Source organism: Mesocricetus auratus, unplaced genomic scaffold (assembly GCF_017639785.1).
Source record: "Mesocricetus auratus isolate SY011 unplaced genomic scaffold, BCM_Maur_2.0 Super-Scaffold_6723, whole genome shotgun sequence".
Taxonomy (NCBI): Eukaryota; Metazoa; Chordata; class Mammalia; order Rodentia; family Cricetidae; genus Mesocricetus; species Mesocricetus auratus.
The window spans coordinates 1,617,794-1,642,614 of NW_024429183.1; the positions used below are offsets into that span (position 1 = coordinate 1,617,794).

Below are 24,821 nucleotides of genomic sequence, written 5' to 3' on the forward strand. Positions count from 1 at the left end.
GAGATGAAGGACAGGCCAGGCCAGGGGATCTTGTTGGTCTACTGGGTCTCCACTTGGGACCCTTCAAACCTTTTCAAAGATCCAAACCAGACAAGCCACTCCCCTGAGCACTGCTGGCCCAAACAATACTAGCAATGACCCTGTTTGGTCAAATCCCTTCCCTGCCCCTCCCTGGGCCTCTTTATGCCATTTATCCACTTCTCTGCTTTCCTAAATCCACCTTAGAGGATTCCTATTCCCCTTCAGTCCCTCTTGGGTCCTACCTTAAGTGTCCCCAACTCTGGCTTGGTTCATAGCACACAGTGGCCCCGGGGAATGACCATCAAAGCAAATGCTTCCTGAGCCACATATGGGCTCCAATGAGAAGCAGGAGCTACGAAAGATGCCACAGAGCCAAGAGATTTCTGCGAAAATAGTGGGATATATTTGAAAAGACGAGTTAGCTGTGGCTTTTACAGTATGACCTCAGGGGCCCCCTGCCCACGTCTGTATCCATGTGAAAGAGGCACTCTGAAAGACCCCAGCACCTTCTACAGAGGCAATTTGGGCCTGATTTGGTCTTGTTTAAAATGTCAAAATAAAACCTTTTGACACTCACATTGCACCCAAGCTAAGAACTACACAACAAAACAAGCCAGGAATCTCTGAGACTCCCTAGCAGAAATGGGAAGCGTCTCCTCCTGCCCATTTTGATACACAACGCTATCTTGGCAGGTGTGCAGCTGGCAGTCATGCCAGTGGACAAACCACACCCACAGCCCAGCCTTGAGGGTCCCTTCACTGCTAGGACCCTGGGACTGGAACTCAACTGGGGAGACCTGTGAGGCTCAAGGCCTGGGCTATAGCCTCCCTGGCTAGGTCTCCCCAATCTAATTATCCCATGGTTCAAATAAGACCAGGGAGCCTGTATTCACATTACAGCGTGGGAATAGCACCAGAACCTTTGGATCAGGCTTTCTGGGGCCTAAAGACAGAGCCCCATGGGGGAGGAAGGCACTAGGAATGGGCCATAGGGCTGAGGGATCCATTGGGCACTGGCCAAGGTGCGTCTTTCTCTGCATTCCTATAGGAACCCAGTCCCTGCGGGCAAGGTGCTGGGAACATCAGCAGTACAGTTGGAGGCCAGCATGACTTTGTGGTGGTGGGGGGAGGGGGATGGTCCTGTCGTGCTCTCAAGGACCAGATGGCTCAGAAATGGCCCAAGTAGAGAGCATGGTCCTCTCCCATGTGACTTCTAAGGTCATTTTGGAATCTTAGCAACAGCAGCAAGACGAGGCAGCTGCTACTGTCAGGCTGACTGTCTTGATGTGCTGGCCTGCTAGGAGATGGGGGACCCTGTGCAAACCTTTAAACACAAGTTTTACAGCACGAGGCACCCGGCACCAGGGCATGGTGGCAGTGATGGAATGTGAACTGTTTTCTCTAAGGACTTAGTGCCAAGGAAGGTGAACGATTTCAGGGGGGTTCAGGCTGGCCCTTCCCTCAACCCCAGTCTTCCAGCCCAGAGCCCTGCTTCCAGGAACACACTCAGTCCTCTAATCTGCTGGATAGTCTGTGGGAAGCCAGGCGCAGAGGAACAGAAGAGTGGTCTCAAACCGAGCTGCCTGGAACTCTGAAGGCCAGACAGGAGTCTATCAACTGGCCCCCAGGCACCCTCTCTTGTGGGTTACTGGGAATTGTCTTTCTTTAGAGGGATTTTGAAGCTGGTCAGTTTCTGTCCAAACAACTGGCTGAGGAGGTCGCTCTGGGCCTCTGCAGTCCGGTGGTCTCGGGGCTCCATGTGTTCAACACCATAGACAGCTCTGATCCTTTTATATGGCCTGGACAGGGGTCTTGCCTGGGGGAAGGAGCCCTTTTCGGAAGTGTGGCCCAGGTCCCCTTTCTTCTGTGCTGATGGCTGTGGCCTTGTCCTGCCACTCTGGTTACTGGGTCTGGACTTGACAGGGGGAACTCGGCTGGGAGTTGCTTGCTTTCGAGGGGCCCTAGATGACTTGTCAGGGGCTAGGGGGACCCTCCCCATGCTCCCCATGCTTCCATGCCTAGCCAGTCCCAGGGCCTTTCTCTTTTTTTCACTGTTTTCTCTTTTCTCCCTGGGACTTGAATGCACTTGGACCCCCTGATGTTCAGCTTCTCTGCCCCCCCTGATGCTGCCCTTGGTGTGGACTTGTGGTGGGGGCTGGTCAGGGGTGGAGCTCCCCCAGCTAGGACAGCTGGGCTCATTGGGGGTGGAGGCCATCTCACTTTGGAGCTGTCCACTGGTTGGCTGGGGTTGGCTGCCACCTCCTGTCTGAGTACCAGGCTGTAGACTTCCACTGACCTGAGAACTGGGTCTCAGTTTAGCTTTAGAAGTGTTGGGCTTTACCCTGTCCTCAGGACTCTGGCCCAGCTCTCCAGATGCTGGGGTCCCCATCCCTATAGGTTTTCTAGGTGGTGCTGGCAGCTTCAGCACTTTGCTGGGGGGCACTGCTGATCCGTGCTTGGAAAAACTCAAGCAGGCCCCTGGTTTGGTGGTACTTCCTTTCTGGGAGGGAACCTCTATTTTCCCCTCAGGTACCATGTGGTGTGTGGTCACTAGCCTCTCCTTCTGGAGCTGGGAGGGGTCTCCTGGGGAACAGCCAGGGGCACACTTGCCTCCGGTACCCAGGCTCCTATGTTTTCCTGAGAACAGGTGAAGAGACCTCTTTTCTCCTGGGGGAGTTTGCCACTTGCATGACTCAAGGCTGCCCGAGGAAGCCTCATTTTCTGATTTCTCCAAGGCTCTGTCAAGCTTGCAGTCACCTGTACCTTCAGCTGAGGCGGCCGGGAAAGGAGACAGAGACGGAGGTGGAAGGGCTTGTCCGGTCAACGGTGGGTTGTTCCCCTTGAGTGAGTGGTCTGTCTGGTCCACAGGCCTCTCTTGAGAACTGGGTTGGTCCAGGACGGGGCTAGGAGCTGTCTCTGAATGGATCAGGGGTAGAGCAGGGGGGCAGCCCTCAGTTGGAGCCGGGCTGCCTGTGGACAGGGCTCTGTCGGTGCTGGCGGGCACCACCACCCCATGCCGCTTGCTGGATAGCATATCCTGGGGGACCTGGGTCTTCTTCCCAGGAGCCCCTGGCCTCCTAACACTTCGGAGCGTGAAGGGCTGCTGGCCACTCCTCAGGTGCTTGTCCATGTGTCTGTCAAACTGCTCCTTTTTGGCAAAGGTGTAGTTGCAGGAGCTGCAGACAAAGGACCTCCTGATGACATGCATGACATTGGCACAGAGCTCACAGGCATAGAGAGGCATGTGTGGTAGTTCCCTCTCCTCTTTCACTCCATGGGTCAGGCCCAGGTGTACCCTCAGCTCCCAGTGCTCAGGGTAGACCTGTGGGCACTGGGGACACAGGTAGACACGCTGTGGGCTGTGCACCGCCAGGTGGCGCTGCAGCTTGAAGGGCTTGGGGAACTGCTTTCCACAGTGGTGGCAGTCACGGGAGGGGTCCTTGCAATCCTCGTGCACTGGGACCGCTTGGAGCGGGGACTCACTGTGGGACCAAGGGTCTGGGGAGGGAGTTGGGGGCGTCTTGGCAGAGAGAGAGCAGGTGGTCAGAACGGACGGGCTGCCTGCTTCCGTTGACGGGCTGAGTGATAGCGAAGCACCGTCTTGGCCGGAAGTGACCGTGGTGGGCACCTTTTGCTTCACCCTTCTCCTTGGGATTTTCTTCCCTGCTTCTCCTTGCTCCAGTGCCTCCCTGCCAGCCTTGACACCTGAGTGCTCAGTCCCCTGGGGTTTGGATGCTTGTTCCACAATGCTGTTCAGGAAGTGTGTGAGAGTACTCTCCCGTTCCGAGCACCCCGGCAGGTCTCCCAGGCCTCTCCGTGCCTGTCCGTTTCTGGCAAAGCGGGCTGCATGCTCCCGCAGATGCTGGTTGTACATCCAGACATCGGCCACCTCCTTCAGGCACATGCCGCAGGCCCACGGCCCTGCTTTGCCCTGCACGTGCTTCTCCCACAGGTGCTCCCGGAGAAGCTCCCGGGAGCTGAACCTGCGCTCCACACACATGTAGCAAGTAGGGGGTGGTGAGGGGCTGTGTGCCAGCTTGTGTAGATCCAGCTCACCCAGGCTGTGGAAGCGCTGGAAACACACCCTGCACTTGTAGGAGGCCCGCCTTCCCTTTACTGGCCGGTCTCTGCCTTTGCCTCCTTTGGCCCTGGCAGCTTGCTCTATCCTTTTGTTTGGAGGCCCCTGTGAATTTGCTGTGGCCTGGAAGTCTAAGATGCCTGGGCTGGGGAGGTCAGCAAGGTCATCACAGGGTCCTAGAAAGCACAGGTCTTGTATCTCTAGTTGGGTGCTGAGCACCTCAAAGTCTTTAATGTAAAGCGGGGGCAGGCTGGCATTACCGGAAAGCCTAACATCATGCTCTCTTTCCAGGTTAGGGGGCTCCGGGCTCATGTCTCCAAGGGAAGAGGGTGTTTCACAGGCAGGGCTACACAGTTCCAGGTCTCGCCAGGCTGCTGGGACCATGTGCAGCTGGGGGATGGCCTCCGACCACTCGTCCTGGTTCTCGGTAAAGCAGGAGGGCTCTTCCTCCATATAGCTGGCCTCCCTGTTGGATTCTGGGGCCCACAGGGTGAAGCTGGGGGCCCAGGGGTCAAGGCCAGGTGCCTTACTGCTTAGGAGCCCATCTAGGAGGAGGGACTCAGGCAAACTCAGGGCTTCATCATCCCACAGGTCCTCTTCCTCACGGGACAGGCACAGAGAGCCCGAGTCACTGAGATCTGTGGGCAAGCGTGTGGAGAAGAGCGGGGCATTGTCTACCACCTCCATGCTGGGTTCCTCCGGCGGTGGGCGCTCTGGCTTTTTGCAACGCTTCCCATAGACACGCAGGTTCTTCTTCCGAGTGAGGCGGCCATCCAGGGGGAAGAGCTGAGAGAAGGATACCTCGTCATCGAATAAGTCCAGAGGTTCCCTTGGACCTGGGCTGGAGGCTTCAGGAGTGGTGCCCTTGGGCTCCAGAACTCCACTCTGGGCTTCTGGGTCACTGATAGGACTCCGGGAGCAGCTGCTGACGGTGCTGTCCACTTCAAGACTGTGTGTGCTATCAGGGGAGTCAGATGTCCCCTTCCCAGTGCCTCCGTCTGACCTACCTTTGGCTCCTCTGCTGTCCTCTGCAGGCTGGCTCTCAACAGCCTGTGGCTGTTCTCCGCTGATGTCCAATGCCCTGGCCTTTCCTGGTCCCCAGAACCACTGTGCCCAGGCTGCCTTCTGTTCTTCTGAAAGTTCCCTTTCTATCGCCCCTTGGCAGACTCGCCACTCTGGGGAGGCCTTGAGTGCTGGCATCTCATCTGTACACAGAGCCTCTGTGCCCATGTCTGCAGCATCCTCCAGAGTTCTGGGTGCTTCTGTGGGAGATAGATCTGGTGGCCCGAGAGAGGTCCTGCATTCTCCCTCAGGCGAGAGGTTCATGTGGATGAGATGGTAGTCATATGTGGCTGGTGGGTCTGAGAGGTCCCTCTCTGAAGTCACATGGGCAGTGTCTCCAGGACCATGCCTCTCCCTCCTCTCTCTCAGCGTCCCCCCTTTCCTGTCTGACTTCCTCTCTGAGTGGCTGGGGGAATCAGCTGGCTCTCCATCTGGTCTCTGGCTCCCCATTTCTCCCTGGTTGGGGTGGAGCTGTTCTGCTTGCCACCCATCCAGTCTTCTTGGCTTTGAGGTCGGAACCTTTGTATCCTTTTTCTGCTGTATCAGGCCTGGGCTGTGTGGTTGCTGGTTGAGAGGATTGTTTGGTGCCTTGGGTCCCTCAGATTTCTCACTAGTCACCTTCAACATCTCAGGACCCATGGTGTCCTCTGGTGGTGTAGAGGCCTGGAGGGGAGGTGGCCCAGAAGAGTGGCCAGGGCCTGGGGGTGAGTGACTTGGTCTCCCTTTCCCAAGCACCTTACAGCTTTTCTTCCCAGGTGTCTGGCACGCTTGGATCATGGAATCTGGAGGTTGGCAAGCTGACAGGATCATGGGGCTCAGCTGGGAGCTAGCCTCCCTGTGTGGCCGGTGCTTCCTGGCTTTGTGCCTGCTTAGGCCTGCTCTGGAGAGGAAAGAGGCTGAGCAGAGTTCGCAGGTTATGAGTGGCCCGGCTAGGGTCTTCTCTGTCGGCTCTGGCTTTTTTGTCAAGCCTCGGGGCCTCCGTTTAGACTCTTGAGGGCTGAAAGGGTCCTTCTGGGGAGAATGATGAGAGATACTGATATGATGTTGAGGGGACTCAGACCTAAAGCCAGTGGCTGTGCAGCTCAGAGAGGCTGCTAGAGCCAAGCGGAGCCCTGTGGGCACGCCTTGCTTGTTGGTTCTGGGTACCTTTGGCACATTACGGTGTCTTGCCCCAAGTGTTTCTGGGTTGTCCTGCTCCTCCATACTGGTTGCTGCCTCATCCTGGCAGATCTGAGGGTCTGGTTCTGTAGTCCCCAGTGTGGAAAAGTCTGTGGGCACAGCTATGATGCTGTGGCTTTCCCTGTGGCCAGGGCAGGGTGTGCTGCTCTGGGGCCTTAAGGAAGGGTCCTTGCAGTATGTCCTTTCTGGGCTGCTGAGGGGTGGAACTACCATGCGGTGGGGGTCTGGCATCTCAAGTCTCTCATCCAAACCTAGGTCATCTTTGGTGGGAATGCCAGTCAGAGGGCCGGCTTTGATGGTTATTTTGGGGGAGCTGGGACCCCCTGGAGGAGGAGCAGTGGCATGGGCAGGAGATGTCCTCAGCTCCTCTTTCCCAGAATCTTCTAATGTTCTTACTGTGATGCCTTTGGGGCTGTCCCTGTCAAGTATTACAGGGTCTGAGAAACAGGTGGGGCCAAGTGGGCCCGAGAGAGGGTCTTTGGGACTGCTGGTCCCCAGGAGCGAATGGTGGGATAAAGTCTCTTCAGAGCCACAGTGACTTGTTATCAGTGATGTAGGGGTTGTTAGGGACCCAGCATCTTTGGTGGCTTGGCCACAACTAGCCATTCCCAGAGGTGCCAAGACAGCACAGGGTGGCTGATGGCAGGGCATGGGTAGGTCTCTGTAGGAGGAAGGTGCTGGTATCCCAGCAGTCTTGACTCTGGCCCCAGAGTCTTCCTGGGGCAGGGGCTCAAGGTCATTGGGAGTAGGTGTGGCTGGGGAGGTGGCTGAGAGGACACAAGTGCCCAGACCCCTACTGGAGGGAGCTGGGCTCGCCCGGCTAAACAGCAGTTGTGGGCTGGCTGCCTTCTCTGGGCTTCTCTCTGCAGGCTCCATCTGGAGAGGGAATGCTGTCAGGATGGAAATGGAGGATGTGCCACCAGGGTGGGTGGGACTTGTGCAGGGCAGTGCTTGTTTCCTATAGCCCCGGGCTGCTCTGTTCGCCTGATGATGTGCCCCTCTGCTCCTGACCGGCCTACCTTCCAAATGGGTCCTGACCTTGGTGCGTGTGTCTGGGTTCCCCAGGCTCCTCCAGTTATTTGGCCGAAGTCTGTTAGCGTGACCTCGGCTCTTGGTCTTTTTAGACTGACCTGGTGCACCCAGATGTCCATCTGCCTTGGATCCCAGCTGCTTTTGGATGTCTGTAGTTAGAGCTGACATCTTTACAGCCTCCGAGGAGCCCCCATTTACACTGGTCTCTGAGGGGTCCCCAGGCTGAAAGCCCTGGGTATTGTCTTCACTCTCGGCTCTAGCATCCAGGACCTGGAGCAGAGGAAAGGAGTTGCAGGCTGGTTCCTGGGGAGCACAAGTCACCCAGGAAGGGTCTGGCATGGGATGGGACCAAGCCTTGCCACTCTGGAGGGTGGATAGTGGAGAGGCCCCTGCAAGGACAGACTCACCCTTAAAGTCAGGGTCCTTTGCAGTGGGAGTGGTAAGCATAGTTCCCATGGGACTTCCTGCTTGGCCATCGAGGTGTCCCTTAGAGTCATGGCTGGGACTAACACTTGGAGGGGAGGTGACACCCTCATCACCCTTAAGCATCAAGTTGGGCTCTAGGTCCAGATAGGCACTGGGGCTGTTGAACCCTTCTAGTGCAGAGGAACTCGGGCAGGGCTCCTGGGCCTCACAAGGGTCTGGAGAATGCCCTCTTGTATGTTTATCAGGAAGCAGCAATGGGGCATTCTCCTGTGTTACAGAAGCTTCATTAGTTTTAGGAAACAAAAGCTCAGAGCTTGGGCTGTATTTGACTGAACTCTCAGCGTGGAGCAAGGGTGCCTGTTGCTTGTTGGAGTCAGGTAAACGGTCACTTACAGGGACCTGACAGTCTGTGCTGGAGATGCTGGCCTCCTGCAGCTGCCCAAAACTGAGGCAGAAACCTGCAGGACTGAGAGGAGTCCCGGAACCAGGGTCTTCCTGGGCACCTGCAGGAGGTGCTGCTTTGCCTGTGTGGCAAGAGGCTAGGTGGGACCATTGTTTTTGGGGGTTCCTGAGGGCCCCTTCCTGCTGTGAACTTGATCCCTCCAGGCCTGTGGGGTTGGCTGCTGAGAGGATGTCTCCGTGAGGTGAGGTGGCCTGAGGTGTAGGCAGCAGGGAGGCCTGCCTTGGACTTGCATCCATTCTGCCTTCATTTGCAACTTCCTGGGGCTCTCCCAAGGCCCCCTGTGTACTCCCTTTCCCTTGCAGTTGGCTTTCTAATTCAGTTACCAATCTTTTGATCTCTAGTTCATCTTCACATAGATTGCTCATAAGGGTAACACTACAGTCACTTCCCTTTTCAGACACAGGAGGAGAGCTGGGAGGTACCATCTGTTCAAAGGGACACTTCTTGCTGGGTGCTTTTCCCTGGGAGAGACCAGGAAAGGGGCCAGGAAGCACCGGAGAAGCTTCTTCCAGCAGCAAGAATGGTGGATACAGGGGATCTGTCAGAGGTTTCTTAGGGAGAGGATCAGTACACACCAGTGGTGCATGGGTGACCCTGTTTGCAGATAAGCTCTCATACAGTGGTGGGTCAAATCCATCCTCAGGCAGCTCTGCAAACAGGGATGTGGATTCCAAGGTCAGTGGTGAATGCACCTTGCCTGGGTCTGTTTCAACTGGGTAGGGTGAATTCTTTGGTGGTGTTGACTCAAGATTCTCCATACTATCCTGGCCAAGGTAGCAGCTGCTGGCAGGCACTGTGTCCCTAGCTAAAGGCTTGGAGCATGAATCTTCAGGGAAACAGTTAGCTAGGTCCTTGGATACAAGGAACAATTCACAGGGGGTATCACTGTTAGGCAGGGGACCTCTTTTGGCAGTTGGACACCCTATAGAGTTTCTGTCACAGTGGTCAGGTTCACAACCAGAACCAGAGTTCTTGAAAACCAGGATTCCAGATTCAGTGTAGAAAGCATCTGGTACCTTATCAATGGGTGCCAGGCACCCTCCAGGCTGGGGAACAGAGGAGTCCTCTCTGGTATGCAAACTGGGGGGCTTAATGCATTCAGGAGTACCCAGCAGACAGCCTGCATCTGTTGCGGGCATGCTTTTTCCTGATAGTGTTTCAGGGTGGCTTCCCAATGGCCTGGGGCTGCCAACCTGTGCTGGCACTGGAGCAGCAGGTCTGGGGCCTTCTCCACCGCAGCTAGCTGGACAACCAGACCTCTCTTTGAGTTCTGTGATGTCAGGGTGTAACTCAGCAACAGCTTCGGGCTCCTTGACCTCCTGGGGAAAGCTCAGGGCTGCTTCCTCTTGGGTCTTGGTGGTGGTGAGGACCTGTGGAGGATGTTCTGGGGCTACTGTGGGGTGATCAGTATGCTCAGGGCCTCTTTCCACAGGAACTTCTCCAGCATCCAAGCTCTGCAACAGGCTGTGTGTCCTCTTTGGAGTCAGGAAGCCTCTGTTTTCACCAGCCTCCTGCTTCATGACCTTTCTTGGGTCCTGGGCCAAATCTTCTTTCTTTCTCTTCTTGCCTTGGCGCCACCGTTGGCAGCTGTGGCGGGAACAGTCTTGGACAGGACCCCCTGAATCCCGCTGCTGCACACCGCCCTTCTCAGATTCGGAGGCACAGCCTTGCCCCTTGAGTCTACCCTTCTGGGTGCTAGGTGGTCTTGCAGGCAACAGAGAAGCATGGGAGACCTGGCCACTTGGTGCCTGCCGCCTGTGGCACCTGTTTTTCTGCTGTACTATCTTGTGGATGAGCTCCTTGCTCCAGGAGCCACCTCGCCCCCTCCTTTTTCTGGGGTCCTTCCCAGAGGGCAGTTGCAGGTGCTTGGAGCTCCTGGTCTCTTTAGAGGTGGCTCTGGGGATGCTGTGGTCTGCATGAGCATGGCCCTTGCGAGCCCGACTTCTACGGTTCTGGGGCCGGGACCGCTCAGCACTGTTACCTTTCTTCCTTGGCCTTAGGCAGATGGCTCTGGCAGGGTTGTTAGTGTCCTTGGTCACACCTGGCTCTTTCCGAAACAACTTGAATTGCTTCCCTCTCCTCTGCTGCCTGACCAGGGTGGTTGTATCTGCTTCTGCAGATGCCAAGCCTAGGGAGCGGGTTTTGGGCCTGTTTCGGGCTGGGCAACCTCTGTCTCCAGTGGAGGGCACTTGGGGTTCTGGCATGACAACTCTGGATGGAAGCTGGGGCTGGGTACCATTCTTGGGAGTTGTGCCCACCTGGGTGTTGAGGGACTGCCCAGCACTGGGCCCCCTGGAGCCTGAAGGTTCCTCATCAGCAAAGACATCAATGAAGCTGCTGTCTATCTCAGGGTTGTCTGATTGGTACTCCATGCCATTGAGTGCCTCGGTGATGAGCCTGTCCAGCTTGGCATCATCTTCCATGTCAAGATCCGAGGTAGGGAGTGGGAAGGGGGTGACAGCCAGGCCGGCAGGCAGAAAGCTTGTTCTCAGGGAGTCATCTTTACTGTCCCCCTGATCATCTCTGGTTAGCAGGAAGGGGGCAGCCTGGTTGTGTTCAGGCAAGCCTGAGTGTGCATCAGTGGCTGCCTTTGAGGTGGCAGTGGGTGCAGGGAGACCTGGGGGCTGCAGGGAGCCATCCTTGGCCTTGGCTAGCAGCAGGCTGCAGAATGGCCTGTGTTCCAGGAAGGCTCCTAGGCTGCTATAGTTGCGATCACACTGTCTGCAGGTTAGCAGTACATCTAGCTGGTCCAGGCTGGCGCTGCTCAGGGAGAAGTGCTGGGCAGAGTATGCCTGTGGCTCTGGGGGAAAGCCCTGCAAACTGTCTCTGCCCAATGAGGGGCTCTTGTGGGGGAATGGGACTCCCTCCAGGCTCTTGAAGGCATCCTCAGTTCCTGGCCCCTCTGTAGGGAGAGGGAAGGCTTTGGCCGACTCTGACTGGTAGCATGTGGGGAGAGTGTGTGAGGGCTCTGGGGAAGGGAAGGGGTTGCTGGTCTCCTGGGAGTGGGTGGTAGGCAGGAAGAAGGCTGAGGTCCTGAGGGGTCCAGGTTGCTGGCTATCCTCAGAGCTGGGGTTGGCTGGGCTACTGGATGGTGGTGACAGGGATGAACAGGTACTGCTGCTGGCTGTGTTGGTTGCAGGTGAGGGAAGAGGGGACTCACTGGGAGAGGCTCCCATCACCCTAGCTGGGGGCAGGCTGAGAGCCCCTTGGGGTGACATCTGGGGTTGGGTTCCCCCAAAGAACAGGGACTGGGTCCCAGGGTCCTTCAGCCCACCATAGACTAGCAGCTGCGGGGAACTGCTTGGCTGGCCTGGGCTGCTCTTGAGAGCTGACGGTGTCTCTCCAGGTCTGGAGATTGTATTTAAAGCATTCAGGCCCCCCTGGTTGTCCCCCTGCCACTCAGAAGTCCCCCCAGGGAATGCCAGTTGGCTCAGTAACCCCATTTGGTGGGAACTTGGCCTAGGATCCGTAAGCACGGGAGACCAGGGCAGGGAGGGACTCTGTGTAAGGCAGAGCTGCTGGTCTTCGAAGAAGGCCGTTCTGGCAGCAACTTCAGGACCCAGGGTGGATCTGGGGTAAGAAGCTGCTGAGGAATCCCACAGCTGGGGCAGATGGGTGGGTGGTGGCCCAGGGGTGGGCAGTTCTGTGTCCAGAGGCACTGGGCTGGTACCTGTCCCATTAGCTCCATACCCCTGCCCTGGAAAGTGCCTCTGAGGTGGAGGGTTTGGGGGACCCCTGGGGTTTCCCAGTCCATCATGAATAGGAGGGGGGCCTTCAGGAAGGCCTTTGGTCAGGCTCTTGTGCAAACTGTCATGGAAGGGGCTTGGGACCAAGTGAGCAGCTCCAGGAGGGGAGAGAGCACTTCCAAGATCACTGGGAGTGCTGGCTCCCCCAGACTGGCCTGGGTTGCAGGGCAGGGATGGGTAGGCAGGGTTTGTACCCAGGGCCTCCTCAGACCATGCTACCAGGGGCTGGTGGAAGGTATACAACACTGTCCTAGCTGCTTGCTCATGTTGGGCTGTTTCTACAGGGAAGGGGTAGCGGACAGAGACCCCCTGGGGGCTGCTAGGCTTGCTACCTTCAGGGAAGGGCTTGGGCTCTCCAGAGGGGACCCCAAAATTAGCACCTGGGAAGCTGTTTTCAGCAGCAGGAGGCCAGGGGTTGGTCCCAATGGCCTGGACGTTAGGGCCAGAAGCAGGCCTATGGGGGCTGGTGCCACTGCTCTGGGGGGTCCTCTGTGGCAAGGTCCCAGGGGTGGCACTTGGTGAGGTACAGTTGGTGGAGGTAAAGCTGGAAGGGGCCTCCTGAAAGCACCTTTGGGAGCCATTCTCTTCTGGGGAAGGCAGGGCCTCGCCCCTTGGAATGCTGGGTCTGCAGTGGGCTCTGGTCTTTTGAAGCCGAGGAGCCTTGGTCTCTGACACTTGGGGGGCTTCATGTTGTAGGTCCTTAGGTGGCTCACCCAGGATGCATCTGATCCTCGAAGTGCTTAGGTTGTGCAGCTGTGGGTGACTGCTCTCCATCCTGCTGGCCAGCCATGAGTAAGCTTGTACACAGCTCTGTCCCGCTGGGGCCTCCCTTCTCAGTAGCAGGTCCTCTGGCTTCACCTCTTTCGCCTGACTCAGCTGGGCTTCAGGGGAACCTTGGGCCTGGGCCTTGTTGCCTTCATCTCTCATGCCCTGCGTGGTCCTGCTGGCAGAGCTGTGGTCCTTGAGAGGGTGCTGAGAGGGCCCCCCTAGGCTGCTGGCAACTTGGCAGGGCTGCAAGTCTCTGGGCAGAGTTGGGGGCCGCTCTCCTGGCATGGCCCCACCGTCCCGAGTGCTAGGAGGATGCCGTGGTTGGCGGAGGAGCCCGGGTAATGGGCTGGGTGGCCATCCTCACCCCCTGGCGGGGCTCAGGGAAGCCTATACTCATTGTCCTGTGTGGAGCCTGCAAGTAAAGGGCACACATGAGTTGCAGATTTACTGTGACTGAATCTTGGGCCAGAAGCAGCAACCATTTGTGTGGCTATCACAGAAGTCCTTGTCTCAGAAAAGAGTGTGACTGTCTTGGACAGCAGGATCTCTGACAAAGAGAGCCAGGGATACTAGGGAGGTGTGGTGAAAAGGGAGGGAGAAAGTGGGAAAGGGGAGGGATTTGAACATCAGAGAAGACCACATCTCTCTGCAGAGGAGTCCCAATAGCTACCTGCTGGGCATGAAAAGCAGGCCCGTCCCAGAGCTTCAGGGTAGGAAAAGTTCCAGTGTTCACCAGCAGTGGGCAGCATACCATGCGTGCTGGGAAGCAACCACAGAAGACTAGAGATCTGGCTGACTTGGTTGGGGTGAGGGGGCAGGCAGGGGCAACGTGGGACTTCGTCTGCCACATCTAGTTTCCTCTCCAGCCTAACCACGTGGAGGAGGGCCTCCTTCCCTTCTCTGGTCCCCACTGTGATGGGCAACTGGATCCTTGGGGAAGACTTGTTTGTTGACTGATTATGTAATGGGGCTGATGGTGTTAATTCCAGCACCGAACTGCTGAATGTGACTCCTCTGTCCTCATGGGCTCAGACACTCAGAATTGCTTCTGTCACCTCTGATTATGAGTTAGGAACCCCAGCAACTTTCCCAAGGACTCCCTGCTAGTGAATGGAGTTGGCCCTCCAGAGGGGCACCTCCCAGTCTCTTGCAGAACTCAGCCATATCACATTGGGTCCAGAAGCTCTCAGGGACTAGGTGGCAGGGAACATAAACATCCAGGGTCCCCCATGAAGCCCCTACCTGGTGAGTGACACTACTGCATAAGAACAGGGGCCCTCGCTGAGGGCTGAGGAGGATGTGGGGCTCCTGATGAACTTCTTGGCTTCAGGAAGGCACCCTAGGGCAGAACTGAGCTCCCCTGGTGGGTGGGTGGTGCAGGTCAGTCTACTACAGCTGTGCCCTAGCCACTACAGACTGTAGGAGCTGTCAGAGCTGATGGTCTGTTAGGTCCCAGGTGAAGCTGCCATTTACCCTGCTCACAGCTACGGTTTCAAACTGCCTGTCAGATGGCCTGGCTCAGGAGAAGGCTAGCCAGCTGGCATCCCCAATTACTGTCTGAGGAGGGGACAAGAGCAGTATGCTGGGGTGGAGGGAGCCTGAGGGACAAGGCACCTCCTCCAGTCAGTGGTAGTGGCTCCCCATATGCATTCTAGCTGTACACATCACATACCTGGGGACCTGGAGCCCCTCACTGGGTTTCTGACCAATTGCTTAAGGAACAGGACCTTCTTGGCTGCAAAGAGAGAGGACAGTATGTTAAAATCTGGGGTGATGTTTCCCCCGGAGGATCTTTGGTGCATGAGAGAAGAGCCCTAAGAGAGTTACTGCCTCTCTCCAACGTGTCTCGAAGCAGAGACAGTAAGTGACAGCCACTGTGGGGTGGGAGGTGCAAGACACTCTGCCACAGCTGCGCTCTAGCTTCTACTGCACACCCCAGGAGCTGCCAGTCCCCAGGCTTCAAGCCTGCCCAGTGCCATGGTTTCAAACGACCTCGAGATCAGCATTCCCCCCTGTGTGCTCTGCTCCTGAGGGTGCCCCTGCTTGGCGTTTTGCTCCTCATTTGCTGTCACTGCACGTGAGCGCTGGTACACACTTACTCCAGGGCACTCCACATAAAGATCTCATTAGTCTACTCCTAAGTACCCCAACATGGCTGCCTCCAGGTCACGATCCCTCAGAGATGCTGGGCAGCCTCTTACTCAGGCTTCTGCACATGGCGAAGGTGACCTGAAGGGGCATCTTTCAGGATTCCTAATTTGGAGAGATGTTGTCTGTGTAGTTTTAAATATAGACAGGGACTGCCAAGATGGCTGATCAAGTAAGGGCATTGCCACCATGCCTGCTAACTCAAGTTTGATTCCTGTGACCCACATGGTGGAAGGAGAGAACTAACTCCTATAAAAGTTGTCCTCTGACCTTCACATATGTACTGTGGCATGTACTCCTCCCCAAACAAACAAACTAAATACATAAATGTAAAAAAAAACATGTAATAGTCATGTATCATTTGACCTCATCACTGCAGCCTAAACATTGCAACTTGCTAAGGGACAAATCCTGGTGGCAGTGAGTGTACTGGACTCTCCTGCACAGGCCATACCCCAGACTCTGACTGCACACTTGGGGAATGACATAGAGAGACCACCTGGAAAGAAAACATGGCAAGGAGCTGAGGCCTGCCATGTGAGCAACCACCTAGGTGGTGGGTTTGGCCTCAGCTGAGCCTCTAATGAGATTGTGACCACCAAGGACATTGGGTTGCAACCTGTGGGACACCAGATGCACCTACACTCCTGATTCTTGAGATAACCAGGCCCTAGGAACCTATCTCAGGCTGCTGTTGCTGAAGTGCCAACTGATGGCTGCTTGATGGTGCATGCCCAAGAGGGACACATGCCTCCTCACAGCTGCAGACTTGAGGGGATTGGCTGAGGCCTTTTTCTGAGAAGGGCAACAGAGGCTAGAAGAGGTGGAGACTGGCTGGGGGCCATGCAGAACTCTATTTACCCACCCAATATCCATCACCTATCATTCACCCACCTACCATTGATCCGCCCGTCTACCCACCATCCATCCACCCACCCACCCATCCATCCATCCATCCACCCATCCATCCATCTATTCACCCATCATCCTTCACCCATCCATCCATCCTCCTTCATCCTCCTTCATCCACTAGTCTGTCCCTGCATCAGATGCTGTGCCAGGCAGGCTTGAGGTGTGGCTGATTAGGGGCTTCCAGATTACTATAAAAATAGGAAGCAAACAGCTATAGATGGCAGAAATCAGGGCTCAGAGAGGTCTGTGACTTGCCTAAGATGACACAGTGGAAACACTATCAAGCAGTCATATAAATGCAGGCAGAATGTATCCTTCCTTTACTGTTTCTTACACCCAACAAAGCCTGGAGTCCCTGTCTCAGCACCTGATCCTTTCCCATCCTGGCTGGTCCCAGATTTTTTTTTTGTTTGTTTGTTTTACAAATTTTTAAAGATTTATTTATGTGTACAGTGTTCTGCCCACATGTTTGCTTGCATACCAGAAGAAGGCACCATATCTCATTACAGATGGTTGTGAGCCACCATGTGGTTGCTGGGAATTGAACTCAGGACCTCTGGAAGAGGAACCAGTGCTTCTAACCACTGAGCCACCTTTCCAAAACATGGTCCCAGGTCCACTTGTTCAGCCAGTGGCAAAACTCAATCTACACTGTCCTTGGTCTTTGTACCTATATTCTGCCATCAGCACCCTAGGGCTAGAGCACCAACCCTGACTCCCAAGTCCAGGTGCAAGAACCATAGGCAGCATGAGGATGGGTCTCCCCTGCCTGGGCTCCTGGCAAAGCCTCTGGGTGCTGTAGTGTTGGTGTGAGTTTCAGCAGACCAGGACCCTTTTGAACCAGAGGAGAGATTCAAGCCCCAGATCCCCAGCTGGCCCCAGCATCCCTGGAGGGGTGGGGCATTCCTTTTCTCTCAGCTGCCTGGGCTGCCCAGTGTCGGGGAGGGGGGGGGAGAGGGACTGTAGATGCAGTGCCTTGATGTTTCTTTCAGCGATTCCCCTTTCCTGTTTCTTCAAACGCTGCCGCTTTCCTTACAAACTGTTACCCGAGCACTCAGATAAACCTCTGCAGGTAAAATTATATCTGAGATGTGGCCCAGAGGGTATGCTTAAGAGTACGGTGCACATTATCGGCTGCATTTATCTTAATTACTCTGGGGAAAGTAGAGGCCTGCATTGGGAAGGGGCTGGGAAGCAGGGTCTGTGCTGCCTTATCAGGGTGCATATTTGAGATCCTTTAGCAGGAGGGAGATAAGGGAGTGTGTGAGGGGGACACAATAATGTTGTCCAAGATGACAAGGAGGAGCAGTGGGGAAGGCAAGATTCCTGCTTGAAGGCAGGACCACACTGCTGCCCAAATAGCTGAGAGCTGGCATAGGGCAAGGCCAGGTACCAGCCACCCTCTCCTCATCCCTTTGTGCTACACAGGCATGATGCTGGTCCTGAGAGTGGATGCTTTGCCCACCCAGAAGCCACACATCAGCTGTGCACCAGCCTGCTGGAACCTTACTCAGTGACTCTGCACCCAGGCTCCTCAGCTAACCACACAGCTTCCCAGGACCAGCCTTCAGATCAGGCACCAACATCTCTAGGAAGCCCTCTCTGACCAGAGTGAGCGCTGCAACAGCTTAAGGTCATGATTTGGCTCTCCAAGGCGCATGCCAGTCACTTATACTTCTTAGGCACCAGGAGCATAGGGTTAACCCTGTGTCTAGACGTACCCAATGGCAAGGAGCATGTGATTTGGCACACAGCTCACTTCTTACTGTCAATACCAAGCTTAGCCCCAACACCATTTCCCACTGCCATCTTGAAGATTCTCTGCCATGCAGAGGTGAGGTTGGGCTCAGTGGTCCCGGGAACTCCAAGTGAGGATCCTATAGTGGATCCTGCTCTAGGACAGCTGCTCATAGGGTCTGGTGTGGACATCTGTTCACTGAGGAGGCTACACCTGCCTTCCACAAGTCCAGCACCTGGTGTGACAGCCCAGGGTGCCTTCATACTGGCTGTGCTGCCTGGCTCTCCCAGTTGTCTTATCTGTGGTGATGAGACTAGAGCCCTAGGCTGGCTCTGGGAATGCAGTAGGAAGCCTGAATGATGCCACACACAGTCTCAGGATTTGGCGTGAGACACGGTGAAGAAGTGGGCATGGGGTGACCTGGGCTGTCTTCCCTCCTTCCTGGAGGCTTGAGACTTTATCCAAGCCAGGATAAAGGGGGCTGAGGGTACCTATGACAAATAACAGGGGACAGTATTTTCAGTCTCTAAGAGTCACCCCTCTGGAACAATGTAACCAGGTGATCATCTGTGCCTGTATACTTCCCGAGGTTCCCACTGGCAGTGTTTGGGCAAGGAAATGTGTCCCAAGGAATGAAGTTGACGTTCTCCCTGGGGATTGCCTATGGTTCTCCTGCTGCATCTCATTCCTGATCCTACCTACCACTTTCCGACTAAAAGTGATATAATTTTGTTGCCTGAGGATACGAGGGTCAGCAAGGGCTGGAAAAGGCTGAGTGGAGGCCAGGTTGGGGGGGGGCTGGCACTGCTTAGGGCTACATGCTTGCCCCAGCTCCAGGAAGGAAGCCCCTGAGTGCTGACTGTGTGAGGACAAACCCTCTCCAGGCAATCAGTCCAGGGAGCGACATGGTGTCCCTGTTGCAGCCACACTCCTGGAAGTAGGTGTCCATTCCTCAAGTACGGATAAGGAATCGAGGCACGGTAAGTGTGGGTTCCAGGTCATGAGGCTGTCACATGGGTTGTGCTCTCTCCAGCTGAATTCACTCTCAGGCTGCCATTGCTGCCTCTTGCTAGCCTGGTCTCAGAGGCTACCTGGACTGTGGCTGTGATCCCAGGGACTGTCTGCCCAGTGAGACCGAGGGGCTGGGAACACGAGGAAGGCCCTGATCTCCCATAGGAGACACGTCTGCACCCCTCCTCACAGCAGCATCCCAGCAAGCTCTGTGGTGCAGGCCCAGCTTAGGGGTCTTGGCCTCACTGTACTCAGCTCTAAAATGGGTCTGGTACCTCCCATGGCACAAGGTCCTCTGTATGGGAAGCTCTGAGCCACACCTATCTGCTACCCCTCTGTCCTCTGGGGCTGGCCCTGGCTGAGGTTTGAGAGGCCAAAGTGGGTGGGCCTAGGTTTGGCTGCCAACAGGAATTGTCCCTGTTCTTTGTCAAGGCTTTTGCCCAGCTGTAGCCACCAATGGCCCCAGGATATCTCTGGGCAGCTACCACACCCATTTTCTCTAACATTCTGCTGTTCCTCACTACTCAGGTGAGGAACAGGCTCAGGGCAAGTGACTCTTCCAAGGCCATAGAGCAGAGAATGAAGGCATCTGGGGACATGAACTTCCTCGTGGCTCAGAGTAGAAGCCTTCTCAATGGTAGCTATCTTCAAGGTTGTGAAGTCTCACTCAATCACTGGACAGCTGGAATCTAGAAGCCTGGATTGTTCCTCTAGACTGGCTGATCAATGACTAATGGGGACATCTAAGAGTGCCATTCTCAGCCAGGCATGGTGGCCCATGCCTTTAATCCCAGTACTTAGGAGACAGAGATAGACGGATGGATCTCTGTGAGTTCATCTCTGTGAGTTCAAGGCCAGCCTGGTCTACATAGTGAGTTCCAGGACAACCAGAGCTACATAGTGAGACTCTGTCTCCAGATAAACAAACAGAACAAAAATGGTCTCAAAAGACCATTTTGGTAGATGGAGGATGGTCAGAGGTAGCCCAGGCTTGGTCCCTGCCCTTTGCCAAGGCTTCTGCTCAGCTGTAACCAGCACTCATCTCAAGGCCCAGTAAGTCACACGTGCCCTCTTACTACAGTAGCCTGGGGAGGGGTGGCCCAGCACACCCTGACTCTGAATCACCTGCTCAGAGCTCCCAGAACGTCCTCCCAGATGGCCCACAACAGTGACAGGAGGCCACATTCTGGGAGAGCAAAGGAAGCCTTCTGGGCTCCCACAATGGTTGCTATTGCAGGGCCTGCCCATTGTCCTCTCCTAGTGGCCTCCTTGACTTCTGATCCTGCTGAGTCACATGGGTTTGTTCCTCATAGTCATAAGTGCTCCTGCCTACTGGCTATCAGATCCTCTCTTTGCTGTGTTCTTCCCGGCTCCTCCGGCTGCTCCGCTGTCTTCGATGGCCCACACTCACGTGCAGGAATCCATACCATGTGCTCTTATGGCTTCTTCTGCTGGGGTCTGAGGTCCCAGGGACCCCTCCCTCTCATAGACAGGGCTTTCCTAACTGCACAACAAATGCAGGCTGCCCTCTGCTCCCAGATACACTCCTCAGCTGAGTTGCTGACCCCGAGCCCCTTTCCTTATCCCAAATCCCCTCCACATCAGGTGCCACTACTGTGACCATAGCCTTGAGACTGCTCCTAATGCCATAGCCTGTTAACTGACCAAATGCTCACATACCTACAAATCTACCCCACCACTTCAGGATACCCCAAGACTTTGCCCCTAATATATGATTTTGCAGAGGCCTGGGCCTACAGGTGGATGGGGTGAGTTGTCACCATGTCATTTTCCCCAGGCCTAAGCAGGCTTCACAGTCTGGAGCTTCCTCTGTAAGCTTTTCTGGTCTACCACAGCCCTTCCCAGTGCTGCTGCCCCACCCAGCCTGTAATTTGCTGTCTGTGTGGCTCCTCTGCAACCTGGGGCTTGGAACCCTGAGCAGGCTAGATATCCCAGCAACCAAGGCTTGTAATGCCAAGAGCTACTGAGGGGCTGCAGTGGGGGAGATGGGTCTGTGTGGCTGGCTGTACACCGTCTCTTCCCATCCTTTGGGTCCCTATGTGAAAGTCACCTACTAAGCCCGCCCATCTCCAGGGACCCTCGCCTCCCTGGCACTGACCTTTTCTGGGTGACAGACATTTGCGGTCCCTTTCTTTCCGACTTAGAATTGTTTGTCTGTCTACCTGTTTTTCCACTGTGTTCTGAGGAATGGCATTTCTGTGTAGTATGCACAGCTGTGTCCTCCATTGCCAGGGACACTACTTGGGACAAAGGGATGTCCCACCTACCCCTGGGACTATGGAAGTGTCCAGGGTAGGCTCTCTGCATCTCTGGGTTTTCCCTTCCCAGGCCCTGCTTGGTCAGTGGGCACTGTGGCACCCAGGCTGCTGGTAGTTGTCAGGAAACTAAGGACAGGGCAGGCATCCTGATTGTTCAGGAAAAGTCTGAAATCCAAGTTTTAAAGTGAAATCTTCCCATTTTAAAACCTGGCAAAAGATTCACCTAAAACAAAGTAACCACTGTGTGGGCCGAAGCTGTCGTCTGGATTCAGCTTGTGGTTTGCTTAGTATGACCTTCCTTTGGGCACACAGGTCCAGCTGTCCTCACCTGAGCCGATTCAGACACATACATCCTCACTCACTCATTTATTCACACACCTACTCATTCACTTGTTCACACACTCACTCACTTATTCATTCATTCATTTACATATTCACATACCTATTCACTCACATACTCACGTACTCATTCATTCACATACTCACATACTCACCCATTCATTCATTCACATACTCACATACTCATTCACTCACATATTCATTCATTCATTCATTCATTCACATACTCACATACTCACCCATTCATCCATTCATTCACATACACACTCATTCATTCACATACTCACATACTCACCCATTCATTCACATACTCACATACCTGTGCTTTCTCACTTACTCACTCATTCATGCACCTAATCATTCACTCATTCATTCATTCACCTATACAATACACCCTCTTCAGGAATGGGACATTGTTGTGACTGGTCCCACTGGCCCAGCTGGGATACCCTCAGAGGTCTCCTGGCTTTTAAAGGGATGTCATATCCCGAAAAGTTCTAGTGACATTCACACCACTACTGGGGCAGGAAGTTCTTTACTGGGAAATCACTTTGTAGGCTGTCCATGCATTGGAGCTCAGAGGGACTCAGCATACAGAGAAGGCTGTAGAAAGGGCCCTTGAGGGTAAGCTCTGGGGATGTGACAGGGACTTGGGGTGGGGAGGCTGTGCAGACTTATAAGCCTGGATTTGGCCAAGCTGCCAGGAACTCAGGCTAAGCCTTTCACACAGCCAGTTAGCACCGAAGTCTGTGACTGCAGCCACGCAACCTGTGTATGCTCCTCCTGTTTCAACCAGCTCCGTCTCCAGGGCACTGGCTTCCTCCCCGTACCAAGGGATCGTATGCAAGACATGGGCGCATGACACATGTGCACGCAGCACACATGAAACCTAAAGCATATCATCTCCTGTACCCTGCTATGGTCGTCCACATGCTAAGCAGTGAGTACCCCCACACACACTGTGGGGTTTCCCTATTCCTTCTTCAGAGTTTCCATCTCCCTTCCCACCATGGGGTTTTCCTATTCCTACTATAAGGTCACTCCTCCCTATTGGGGTCTCCCCGCTGCCCCAGGATGGATGGGTCTCCAGCCTGCATCCTTGCCATGGGTCCTGCCAGAGTCACAGATTGTACAGCTGAGACCCGATCTTGCATGCCCACTCTGGTTCTGCTCTTCAAGACTCTGTCACCACCCCACTTTTGTAGATAAAGAAACTGAGGCACAATGAGGCCAGGAATGTCCTCACCCAGCACACTGACCTGAGTCTTCAGTCATGGGCCATGTGGCTCACTTATGCAGAGGGGCCTAGCAGGGATGCCCTTACTGGGCTCAGCCCCAGCTCCCAGCAGCCGGCTACAGAGGGGCCCATTTGAGGGAAATGGGGTGCTGCTGAATAAGGCTAACATTCATCTTACAGGCAGCTCCGTGGCCTATAGGCTTGTGTTGGCTGGGGCCAGCGGATCTCTTTCTTCCTCCTCCCTTTTCCCTCCTGTTCTGCCCCCTTTCTTCTCTGTGGTGTTTTCTTCTTCTAATGGGAGGGTGTTTGCTGAGCTGGGGTGCACAGAGGCCTGGGAGCTGGGTGAAGATGGTGGATCCCAGCTTGATCCCCCCACAGAAGGACCCAGGTAAGAGGGCAGGGCAGTCTCAGAAGCCCACAAGATTACGAGTAAGCTGAAAAGAGAGAGGGTTCTAGAAGGAGTGAGTTTATAGTTTAGTTCCATGCAGATGCCAGTGCTTTATTAATAACTGCAGGATGGATTTCTAGTCATCTGGCAATTTCGAGGCTTGTCTCCACAGTGGCCCACTGTGGCAGCTTTCCCCATGCTCCCTAATCCTCTCACCCCAACTCCATTTCTTCAAAAGCTCTCACACTCTCTGCCCAAAAGGTATCAAAGCAAGCTTAGTGCAGATGATCACAAGGTGCTCACAACACAAATGGGAAGAATACACCTTGGGAGGAGCTTCCTAACGACCAGGGCAAAAAGGGAATAAGTCACAGTGAACTTGTCTCTTCCATTTTCTGTCCAAAGGGAAGTGAGTACTGGAGAGAACTCTTCTAACCAATCTTGTCCTCACAGCACGTGGTGATCTAGAAGAGACACAGTGCATCGCACACGCACCAACACCAGGCACGCATGCTCAGTGGATCCCATGTCACAGGTGCAATAACAAATAGCCTGAGGCCTTCTCCTTTCCATGGTGCTGCCACATCTGACTAGATGCCCAGCTACCATGAGCCAAGGCATGACAAGTCACTCAGCTCAGACCCCTCCACAAACCTAGTGGGTAACCATAGAACTGTGGGAGGCCTCACCTGCCTGGATCCCTGGGACATCATACCCCAAGGCATGAGAGTCCAATGTAAGCAGTGGGGTAGGCACCTTGGGTAAAGGTGATCCCAGGGTGGTCTGTGCACCTATAGCCTTCAGGGCTTGCAGCCCTGGGGATCCAGAGCCGATCATGCTGGAGGGTAAGCCCCACTGGCCAAGAGGGCAGCCCTGGTAGCACATGTTCATGAACCCAGTCCCTGGAAGGTCTGGGATGCCATGTATTGACACAGACAGACACAGACCTGCCTGCAACTGACAGGTATGGTGCTGATGTCAGCCACGGCACTAAGTATAGGATAACCCAGAGAAGAGGGTTCTGGACCCATGCACTTGTGCCACTAATCTTTGGAAGGTGCTGGTTAAAGAACAGGCTCTGCACTTCCTGGCTGTGTGACCATAGACAACCGACTCAGCTTCTCTGAGCTTCATGTGCCTCCTGCAAACAGGTCTGAAAACTGTTCTGCTTCCTAGAGTTTGTGGGAGCACACTGTCCAGCAGGGGTGACACTTCTCAGTGATACTGGCTGTGGCTTCACCACTATATATTTATCTGCCCCAATTTGCACTAGGGTGGCAGAAATGGGTCACTTAAAAAGTGGATGTGGTGCGGGTGCTGGTGGTGTATGCCTTTAATCCCAGCACTCGGGAGACAGAGCAGGCAGATCTCTATGAGTTCGAGGCCAGCCTGGTCTACAGAGTAAGTTCCAGGACAGCCTCCAAAACAATACAGAGAAACCCTGTCTCAAAAAATAAAAAGTGGATGTGGTTACTTAAAAAGTAATTTGGGGGCCAGGGTGTAACCAGATAGTAAACTGTTTGCTTTGCATGATTGATGACCTGGGTTCCATCCCTAGAACTGGAGGGAAATTAAAGGGGGCGATTTAAAAACAGTTAAAGCCTGGGGCTGTAGCTCAGTTGGTAGAGTGCTTGCCTTTTGTGCATGAAGCCCTGGGCTTGATTCTCAGAACCTCATTAAAAAGCAAGCAAGCAAGCAAACAAACAAACAACAATAATAAAACCCAAAGCAAACCTCATGTGTGGGTTGGTGCATACCTGTGATGCCAGCACTCAATGGGTGAAGCTGGATCAGAAGTTCGAGGGAATTCTCAGATACATGAAACTCCCCCCCACTACACAGACACACATACAGACACACACACACACACACACACACACACACACACACACACACACACACACGAGTTTTCACTAAGTTCTGGAGCTGATCTGAACCTCCCTCTGCCTCAGTCTCCTGAGTGCTGGAATTATAGGTGTGTGTGCTGCCACATC

At 54.7% G+C, this 24,821-nt stretch overlaps 1 protein-coding gene across 1 annotated transcript in view; it reads right to left on the reverse strand.

Annotated features, from left to right (window-relative positions):
* Positions 1–401: 401 nt before the first annotated feature.
* Znf469 (zinc finger protein 469) overlaps positions 402–24,821 on the reverse strand; it is a 41,674-nt gene continuing 17,254 nt past the window's right edge. The window contains exons 2-3 of the mRNA XM_040735581.1: positions 14,448–14,510; positions 402–13,187 (exon numbers count right to left, since the gene is read on the reverse strand). Coding sequence (XP_040591515.1) covers positions 1,667–13,060 — 11,394 coding nt within the window. The 5' untranslated portion in view covers positions 13,061–13,187; positions 14,448–14,510 and the 3' untranslated portion in view covers positions 402–1,666. The remainder of the gene's footprint in view (positions 13,188–14,447; positions 14,511–24,821) is intronic.